This window comes from Cicer arietinum, chromosome 3, assembly GCF_000331145.2.
Source record: "Cicer arietinum cultivar CDC Frontier isolate Library 1 chromosome 3, Cicar.CDCFrontier_v2.0, whole genome shotgun sequence".
NCBI classification, from domain to species: Eukaryota; Viridiplantae; Streptophyta; class Magnoliopsida; order Fabales; family Fabaceae; genus Cicer; species Cicer arietinum.
In genome coordinates, this window is record NC_021162.2 from 58,954,864 (window position 1) to 58,966,595 (window position 11,732).

The 11,732-nt window shown below is 25.9% G+C and overlaps 1 protein-coding gene across 1 annotated transcript in view; it reads left to right on the forward strand.

The window, feature by feature from the left end:
* Positions 1-11,657, forward strand: part of LOC101494870 (uncharacterized) — a 17,759-nt gene extending 6,102 nt beyond the window's left edge. The window contains exons 5-7 of the mRNA XM_004492570.4: positions 9,570-9,967; positions 10,073-10,738; positions 10,841-11,657. Coding sequence (XP_004492627.2) covers positions 9,570-9,967; positions 10,073-10,738; positions 10,841-11,521 — 1,745 coding nt within the window. The 3' untranslated portion in view covers positions 11,522-11,657. The remainder of the gene's footprint in view (positions 1-9,569; positions 9,968-10,072; positions 10,739-10,840) is intronic.
* Positions 11,658-11,732: the final 75 nt, after the last annotated feature.

The following is an 11,732-nucleotide window of genomic DNA, read 5'->3' on the forward strand; positions in this document are numbered from 1 at the left end:
ATTTAGATCCCTTGCACGACAATTACAACAATCACTCCGATATAAAGACTATGTTTGACACGTAAGTAATTTCATTTATTTCTTACATATATATATATATATATATACGTAATGTGTTTGTTAATGCTATAATAATCACATTTATTTATTCGATAGTGCTTTACAAGTTTTTCGAGCTCAAAGAGGTGCTACAGTGTCGAAGCAAAAGTCAAATAACATCATATGGATTCCAATAAAGGTTTGAAATATATGCCGTTAAAATTTCATTTACATTCAATACACAAATATTTATTGACTTATATGTTTTATTTTATAGTGCTCTCGTCAAACTAATAAGATCGATTGTGGGTACTATATATTGCGATTCATGAAGGAGATTGTTGATATGAATCAAACTATAATCCCAGAAACGGTACGGTATTTTCATTATTTGATTTTCATATATAAACTATGTATATATTTGATTCTAACTTATTTATGTTCAATTTTATATCGCACAGTACTTTGACAATTCCAGTCCAACATACTCTGAAAGAGATCTAATTGAAATAAAGGAAGACTGGTGTCAGTATGTGATTGAAATGAAAATTATTTGATTTGTTGGGAAATGGCATGCTGCAAGGGATAGTTATATGAATATATGGTAGTTTTGTTATGTGTAGTTCTGATAGTTATATGTATATGAATAGTTACATTTGAAAAGTTGTGAATATGTAGTTATATGAATATGTATATAGTTATGTGATGTTGTCAATATGTGAATATGTATATGAATATGTTGTAAACTGATTGTGTAAATATGTAAAATTATAAAGTTATATAGTTTTGTTGTTGTATACTGATTGTGAAATGATTGTGTGAACTGATTCTTGATGAAAATGATTTTGGAAAAAAAATTAAAAACAACGCTTTCTAAAAAAATGCCATAAAAAACCAAAAAACGTTTTTTAAAAATTTCATTTACAGCATTTTTTAATAAAACTAAAATAAGAATGCACCTTTTACAACGCTTTTTCAAAAAAGCGTTGTAATAGCTGCATAATAATGCATCTATTATTTGCATCTTTTACAACACTTTTTCAAAAAAACGTTGTAATAGGTGCATAATAATGCATATATTGTTTGCATCTTTTACAACGCTTTTTGAAAAAGCGATGTAATAGGTGCATAATAATGCATCTATTGAATGCACCTTTTACAATACTTTTTTCAAAAGCGTTGTAAAATGAGTATAAAAAGCGCGCAATATATCTGCCTATTTTATAGTTTTTTTTTATTTTAAAAAGCGTTGTTGTATCTTTTTACAACGCTTAGTTTTTTGAAAAAGCGTTGTAAATGACTTAAAAAAAGCGATGTAAAATAGATTTTTTTCGTGTAGTGTATATTTTAGAACAAACTTTTTTCTAGTATTATGGATTGATTTTTCTAAAGAGAAAAATTAGTGAAACATTACATTAATAGTTGATATTATTATATCTACACATAATTAATCATATATGTGTATAGTATAACATTAATTCATTTGATAACTTTATTGTTTAAAGTTAATTATTGACCTCACTTTTTATCAACCAAATACACTTATTATATTCCTAAAACTATGTTATGTCTTTGTTCTGAAAGGATAGTGCTCGGAAACAAATTTAGAGAGATGAATATGCGCACTCTACGGAACCTTTGTTTTTGTCACTACACCAAAACAAACAAACAAACAGTCGTGCAATTAAAATATATACCTATAAAGCAAGGCCATATATAAGAATGTACCTGGTCGTAAACCTTGATCAAAAATGTATCTGACCGTGTTTCAAAGCCACTCATTTACTTCTATACTTGGGTGAGTTGGGTCAAGTCCATCACCACTTAAAAATATAAATATTTTAAAATAAAAATAGAGACTTGGATAAGAATGAAAATAATGCATAAAAATAAAGAATTTAACCAATTAACAATTGTTTTATTATATATTAAAGAATGTCACTTAAGATTATTCTATTTCTTGCAAAAAAATCTCGTAAAAATTAACATTTTTCAATAAATAATTGTATTTTCTCTTAAATATAAACAAGAAATGGTATTTTTAATTTTTGTTTTTAATGTAAATAATCTTTTTTATTTTTAAAGAAAATGCAAGGAAACATAATTTTTCTTCCTCTATTAATGATATGTATCTAAAATATCTTGAGTCAAAACAAAAATCTTAAAAAATCTTTTAATTAATGTAATTTATACCTTTTTAATAACCTTTTTATTTATAAGGACACAATTCAAACAATAGAACCACTTTGATTAATAAGTTTCCATTTCTCAGTATCTTTTAACAAAAAGTTACTTTGTTATTTTCATGGAAAAGAAGTCTATGAATGATACTTTTGAGAATGCATTTTTCTTGATCAAGAGTAGTACTTTTTCTTTCATTATTGATAACTTAACAAAATAAGCAAACTAAACAACATAAAGAGTTGTTTGTGGCTGTGGTTAGGAGTGAGAATAGTAATTATCAATATTAAACATATTAATGTCTTAATTAAGATCACGATCAGGTATAGGCCTCAATCAGAATATATGTAAAATAAAAACAAAAAGAATTATAATATCAATAAAACAAAATGGATTTCAGCATCATTGCTTTTTTAATCTAATGAACTTATTTGTATATGTTTGCCGTGTAGGATTTCCACCACTTAATTCCAATGACGATGTGAATGTTTTGATGTAAATATTTTATATTTTTATTGTTTAGTCATTGAAACCCATTACGAAGACAACATTATTGGAAAGGGCCATAACAAGTCAGCATCTCTGATGTTAATTTCCAAAGTAGCTTAGTATTATAGATGGAATCTTCCAGATAAAACAGATTCTTCAACCTTTTAATCAATAAAATAAAGGCATTTTAAATAATTTTCGGATTTTTTGTATACCTGTCCCATTTTTTAATTTTTTTTAAAATACTTTATAAATTAATATATCAAAATATCTTCTTTTTTATATGATCATGTAGAAAAATTAGGATAACAGTTGATCGTATCCTCAATATGTGACTTTCTACGGACATATTTTTTTGTATATATTGATAAAACAAACAAAAAATTATAAATAATTAAAAATATTAATTACTAATTAATAATAATATAAAATTAATTGGAAAATACATAAAGATTATAGAGATTTAATAGATAAAATAATTAATTATATTGATTTGAATGATAAAATAAATTTTATTTACTTAAATATTTTTATTAATTATAGTTAGTAAATAAATTTGATGAGTTGAAGTACAATAAATAAATAGATATTAATAAAAAAAATAATTAATATTGTGTTGATGTTGTAAAATAATAAATAATTTAAAAAAAAAAAAGAAAAAAACAAGACATTTATCAAATAGTAAACAAGTTTAGTCCTCCTAAAATTTTATTATTTATTTATTTATTTATTTAAATAAATAATTTTTTAAGTACAATAAGTAAAAAGATTTACAAGAGTAAAAATATACACCTATAGAAGTACCTTGTGCACTTCCAAAATCAATAAAGATAAAATATAAATAAAAATATGATTATTACCATTAAACTCGACATTATTATTACCATTTTTATTTAGAGTTTATTTTAGACATCGATAAGATTTAATTTTTCTGTAAATTCTTAAACTCAGACATTGGTTATTACGTATTTTTATTTCTTTATTGAATGCAAATTATTATAATTTCAGAAAGAAATTGTTTATATTTGATTTTTTTTTTCTCTCTCCTTCTTCTCCCATAAAAAAGAATTATTACTTATTCATCTTTTTGTTGTACACAGTCCAATTTATATTCACTTTCATTTTCACTTAAATATGAATTGAACAATTTATTCATTCTATCTCGTTATCTTTTAAATTTCAAGTTACAATCATTTCATAATTATGATGATAAAAAAAAAAATCAAAAGATAAGAATATTAAAGGCTTCATATTTACTAAAGAAAGTATACCCAGAGAAACAATTATTTTCCAAATTCTTCTGTTTCGTGATATAACATTCTTCTCAAACTTATTCTTTCTAAAACAAATCTCTTATTTCTTTCTTTCTTCAAATGAAGTACAAATAACTAGTTGATTCTCCTCCATCATATATAAATAATTATTCAACTATTTTCTCTCTTAAAATTCTTTTGAGAATTTTTTTATTAAAACTTAATTTTATTTATTTATTTAATTATTGAGCAATTTATTCATCTCCCTCTCTTTCTTTCTCTAACATTTCACAAAAAGAGTACTTATTCCACATAAAAAAAACTCATTTTTTTTATCCTTTTTTCTTCTTCTCCCATAAAAAAGTTGAAAAATTCATTCTCTCATACCATAATAACATATTGAATAATAATATATCTACTAAGTAATTCAGTATTGTACTTACCTTGTCTCCGTAAGTAACTTAAATATCTAATACAAATCGCTCATTTACTGCCAAATTCTATTCCATTCAATGTTTTACATTATTATTGAAAAATATTAGGGGGTTAAGTAATTTTATTTATTCTTAATACAATAAATCTAGCTTATATCAGGGTTTTCAATTTTAATGTAATAAATGTATAATAATACAAAAGCATACTAATTTTTATATTATATATTATAACTTTTTTTTTATCTTTTGAAAAATTAGAACTCAAGATATAAATGGAATGAAACGCATGCACGTGTCTTTTTGTTTTTTTAACAATATATATATATATATATATATATATATATATATTGAATCCGACAAAATGATATATATGAAATCCACTGAACCCAAAATCCGGAAGTAAAATCTTCATAATTATTTTACCCAAACTAGGTACTAGCTAATATGACTCAAGTAGTTGTTAGTACCTACATATCGAGATTAGATATGTGTCTTTTAAATAGATGAAGATCCAATGGATGATGAACAAGCTAATAATATTAAATAAATTCTTTGCAAGAGCAGATGATCTTATCTTGACAACCCATCGTTGCTGACGAGGCTTCAATTTCTTACGTTACCTAACATTCTTTACTTTTAAATGAACATGTGGATATTTTATTTCTATATTTTTTTATTTAAATTTTTCAATTATAAATTTTTTTATATTACAATATGTGATTATCTATCATCTTTTATTTTTATTTTAATAAATAAAAAGTAATTAAAAAATAAAATCATATTAATAAAATCAAACAAAATACACTTGATAGAAATAAAAAATACAACTTATTAACAACTACCTTCTATTTTGTAGATAAATTAATAACTTTATTATATTTTATTAATAATTTTCTCCTATTTTTTCTTTAAATTTAATAAATAAAAAATAATAAAAATAACAACTCCCTCCGACCTCCTAGTAGATTTTCATGTTGTTAAAATAATATAACACCTTATTTGTTTTGACACAATTAATAAACCGTATTAACTTTGATGTATTTTTTTTTATTAAATGTATTTTATTTGATTTTATTAATATAATTTTTATAAAATTAAATATTATTCATTTGTTAAAATAAAAAATAAATAAAATGTTATAGATGGTCGCATCTCACATATGCAACTTCCTTCAAGCAGAAAAAAAAAAAAAATCATTCAAGTGGTCATAGGGTAAGGATCGATGCGATCTCCTAAAAATAAAAATAAAATAAAATAATATATAAATTTCAATTTAGAGTATAATTAAAAAATAATTAAATAAAAAGGAGATATAGAACCATAATATCCATGTTTTGAATCCAAATCCTTGGGTCTTTATGATATACATGCTATTTCATATTCTTATTTATCAATTAAAGTGCAAACACATGTTGTCCTGAAGTCATAACAAATACTGATATTGTTAGGTTAGATGTCTTATTTCGGGTTCGAACTCGAGACTTCAAAGAATCTCTTTTTTCAAGCTCATGAATTAGTTAATCCAAAAAATCTTTTAAGTTTGACTCCTATTCATAAAAAAATCACAAAAATCTCAAGAGAAAATAAATAGGATTTGGATCATCTCTTATTATTCTCTCTTTTTTTTCCATCATGTTAGATAGACACACAAGCAAATTATTTGGATGTATGTAGGATTTGTAAAAATTATTTTTGTGTTTTTTATATCTCTATCTCTCTCTTGAACATGAAGAAAACAAATAAAGAATAAAATGAAAAGTTCCAAATAATAATAATAAAAATACATAATATTCAACAACTAAAAAGAAAAACAAATTATAAAGAAATATATGTTACGATCACTGATATATTTTTTTTTTCAAAATCACACTTATCCACTAGACAAAGTATAATTTTTTTTTTGGATTAACTTAACTTTACAAAATCAATTTGTAAAATCAATTTGTATGGTGAGAGATTTCTCTCATTTATAAACTCATAATTAAATCATGTTAGACTTAAATATCAAGAGCAGGGCATGAGTGGTCTAATAGTAAAATATCTAATTATTTTTGATAGGATATAATTCGATCTTTAAATTTAGATTGTGATAAATTCAACTTTTATGAAACCAATATAAGAGAGAGATGCCTCCCACTTTAAAACTCAATTTTAGATTATATATTATTAAATGTATAACTATTAATTAACACTAAAATCACAAACATATTATATATATATATATATATATATATATATATATATATATATATAGATATATATATATATATATATATATATATATTTTGATAACATGTTGATTCTAGTAATAACTAAGTGATGAATTATTATACTTAATAACTTTATATAAAATATGAATTTTAATAATTCAATTATTTTTAATTGACATAATATATAAAATAATAAATAATTTTAAAATTTTATAAAAATTTGTAAAATTATGCACTCAATATGATCTTTTAATTTGACGATTAAATTAATAAAATTTATCATTTATATTAAATTATTAAATAAAGTAATTTATCATGATATCAATAACTTATGTTATATATATATATATATATATTTTATTAGCACCAATATATATTAAATATAAAATGTTATTTATTGTTTAATAGTAATTAATATTTGTCGGCAGTCTATTATGATATATATAAAATTTGTATAAAAAAATAAGGGAGTCACGGCTCCTCCATCTAAAAACTAAGCTATGCATATACGATCATGTGACCGTCCATTTAGATGTCACATCAGTATATACTAAATTGCATATAACATGAAAGTAATTGTATCACAAAAATTGCATATAACATTAATAAGGTAAAACCTTATTTAACATGTTTGAATCCTGAGGTGACAATTATAGAAGTGACATGAAATACATAATTTTAACATGTCAAATAAGTTTTTTAGTGATAGGAGATTATTATTGTATTTTAATGTATTATGTCATAGCTTTAATTAACTTAATGGATATATTAAATATCACAAATTATATATTTATTAATTAATAAAATTTAGAAATTAGTTTGACCACGTTCTATAATTTTGAAGATAAATTTAGATTTTACTTATTTGTAATTAATTGTTGGAAATATTGTTGAAAAATTTTTATGTTCGTTTTTTTATCTTTTCAGTATTTATATATTTATTTTTATGAATAATGATATCAGAGTGTATACTGTATAATAATAAAATAAAATAATTATCATTTATAATAGTTATTTTTTTTATAGATTTAAATTTTCTATGGCTAAAACTTATACCGATATTATTGTTAATTTTTATATTTTCTATGGCTAAAACTTATACCATTATCGCACTTAATTCATTGTAGATATTAATTAAAATTCGAATGACTCTTCACATCATAACGTGAACATATGGCAAATTTAAAATCTCAAAATGTTTATTTTAATTAGTAGTCGTTAGTTAAGTTGTAGTTCAAATGGTAAAAAATTGCATTTTATTTGATAAATTACAATCCGGTTATAAATTTTACGCCTCAATGGTTAATTATAAGTCTCCATTGTAATTTGTACATATATTAATATTAAAAATTCAAAAAATTCAATCACTCAATTTTATGTATAAACTTTATCAATATATATATTGAGAGACATATTGTTTTTCTCAAATGAGGTTATCGACATAACTAGACAAAAGAGAGTGCAAAACTGTTGGATGTGTCTGAAGGTGTATCTTCCCTCAGCCATCTTCTAATAACTCATTGGCTTCCAATATCTGCAGTGTTGTCCATGTGTCATTACTCATTTGTAAATTGTTCTGTTTGCTAGCAATATTTATATAAGAAAAAATACATGTGACATGTCTCTATCTATTTAATCTTATATATATCGACACAAGTACACATAAAGTTCATATACATTGCAGTTATCCCGTAGGGGGTATTATAATTGATATATATGATATATATCTGAAACATAAATCACATAAAGATCAGCAAGGTGTTCATTAAATTTTAATTTTCAAAATAATTAAATACAAATTGTAAATTAAAAAATAACTCTTTATAAAGAGTTACTTTTTAATTTACAATTTGTATTTAATTATTTTGAAAATTAAAATTTAATTTTAGATCTAAATGCTTCTAATTTTAGTTTCAAGTGATTGGTTTAGCGGTAATTATTTTTCAATAAGTCAATTTTTTAAATTTATTTTGTTGAAAAAAATTAAATTATAATTTATGTTTATATTTATTCACGTACAAGTAAATTGAAATAAAAATTTTAAAATTAAAAAATAATTAAATTATAGACATAAGAGTTTCAAACTACAACTTTAAATTAAAATTAATTTAATGAAAAATTAATTATACTTCTTAACAATATATTATTTTAAAAATCAATTTCATTATGCTAAAATGACAAGAAATTGAATCCAAGGACACAATATATGATATAGTACAAATTTACTTTGTGTAATTCCTCTGTTTTTGTGTTTTGAAACACATTTTATTTTGGATCTTTTTTAATTTTTTTAAAATACAAATACATATAAAATCTTGAACAAATTTTTTTTAAAGTATAAATGTGCTTTGAAAAAACTTAAATTTTAATTTTTTTTTTAAAAAAATAGATAAATTAATTTTTTTATTAAAAAATAGGGTAGAGATATAATTGGGTGGGGTATGGAGTACATATTTTTGCATATCATATGAAGATAAAGAAAGAGGCTATAGGTTTTTGAAAAATTTCCCTTGTACCCTCCTTATTATACCTATACCCCCAAATTTAGAATGAAATGACTATTTTGCCCTCGTATAAATAATAAAACCTCACAAAATTACCATTCCACACTTTCACATTTCCGGAACAGAGAGTAAGTTTTTTTTCAAAATTTCCGGAGAAGTTGAGAAACAAGTTTTCCGGTACAGAGGTTGTACTCCGGAAAAGTTGTTTTAAAGTTATCCGGTACCGAAAATCTTTTTAGGAAGTTTTTCGGTACAGAAGAGTGTTCCGGAAAACTTATTTTTAACATATCCGGTACAGAAAGCGTTCTGGAAAACTTGATTGCCAATATTTCCGGTAGTTACCGGAGAACTTGAGCATCAAGTTTTCCGGAAGTTACGTATATTTTTTTTTTTTAATTTAATTAATTATAATTTTATAACTTATTGTGATTTAATTCTTTTAATATTTTAATTTTTCAGTGGGTGCACGAGGAAGAGACGGCAAAATCATTCGAATTACACGGGACACTGATACTTCTACATCGACTCCGATGAATCCCCCAGAGAGGATTCGACCGACAGCTTCAAGGAGAAGAAGACGTATGATTATTGAAGACGATGATGAGGGACATAATGATCAGGGGGAGCCTTCTACAGTGCATGAGGAAGATGTGGTACATGATCATATGGTGCACGAGCAGGTGGATGTACATGAGCAGGAGGAGGCTGCACCTGCTCATGAGGGAGAGCATATGGAGGAGGAACATGATGGAGCTGAGGGACCTGGTGAGCTCACACGGTATCCTGGAGGACCTTATGATTTGTATGTCCTTACACGATACCGTTATCATGTTTCAGCTAGACTATGGTTTGGCGAGGTATATTAAATTAATTATTACTTATAATACATTAAAAATATTTAAATTAATTATTATTTGTTGTCTAAATTTAATTTTAATGTCATATTTTTTTTTTGTATACAGGAGCGACCATTGCTGAAAATTGTTGCGCATGGGAAGAAAATGCAACAATTTACTCCGCCGGTACTTCCGCGACCCATAGAGAATTGGGTGAATTTGTCTGGTCTGAACCCATTACAACGGGGTAGTTTGAAGATGATCGACAACAACTTGATATCTGCCTTTGTTGAAAGATGGCATTCTGAGACATCGTCATTTCACATGCCATTTGGTGAAATGACGATTACTTTGGATGATGTTGCCAATCTTCTCGGATTGCCTATTAGGGGTGAGTTCTACAGTCCACCCGATGTAGATAGAGTAACAGCATGTAATCTTGCCGTCCATCTATTAGGAGTGACCACGGAAGAGATCTGGGAGGAGACCAGAAAGACTAGAGGTGCACACTATAGATTGGATTGGTTGAAGGAGGTGTTCAGAAGGCAGTGTGCAGCAGAGAGGTTTGACTGTGCTGCTAGGGCATATCTGTTGAATTTAGTCGGGAGTACTATTTTCGCTGATAAGAGTCATACTCTAGTTGATGCGAAGTACCTCCCTTTATTCAGATATTTAGATGGTATAGATAGATATGCATGGGGTACTGCTGCACTAGTGGTGCTTTATGACTACCTCTCAGATGCCTGCTATTATGACACCAAACAGCTAGGTGGATACATGACGTTGCTTCAGGTATCAATTATATTTTAGTATTAATTGTTAATTATTTATTTAATTTATTTATGTTGTATTTAATTGTTAGTATTAATTATTTAATATTTTTATTTGTAACAGTGCTGGATTTACGAATATTTTCCGAATATTTGTAATAGAGGTGATCAGGGTGCTGACGTGGAATGTTTTGCCCGAATGAATAGATGGTGCTATAAGCAAGGCAAGCATAAGGTCCACGAATACAGAAGTATTATTGATGCATTGACACCTGCAGATGTTATATGGAGACCATGGGAGAATCACAGGGGTGTCATTCCTTTTGATGATATCACACTTTATACTGGTCACATTCGATTATGCAGCACTGTAGCGAAATATCTACCAGAGAGGTGTTTGAGACAATTCGGATATATCCAGTATATTCCTTCACCGCCACTTCCAGATCCTGCTAGATTATTTGATGTAGATGTGGAATGGTTGGGATATGTGACGCCAGTGACAGAGCTATTTCCCAAGCTTCGTCCAGCTACATATCCATCTGAGTGTGAAGATGGATATTTGGAGTGGTTCTATCAGGTGTCTCATCCACTGCTGGTGCGACCAGATGGTGTACCTCAGGTCCCACGTTATAGTGTACCGCCCACCAGTGCAGATGCTTCTAGTTCACAGCCGCCACCTATCCTACAGCAGATCGGTGATCTTATACAGCAGGGGTTGAGTGAACATCAAGCTAGTCCAGATGATGAGTTGTATAGGCACTTTTATAAAGCTTTGTATTTATCACGTAGTCGCACTAGTTAGTAGTAACACTTTTGTAACTGTTGTTATGTAGGTTATTTTATGAACACTTTTGATGAACTATTATTATGTCGGTTATTTTATGAACACTTTATGTTAGTTATTTTATTAATTATTGTAATGTCGGTTACTTTATTAATTATTGTTATGTTAGACTCACCCGTCTCTGAATAGTTATTTTATTAATTATTGTAATGTCGGTTACTTTATTAAT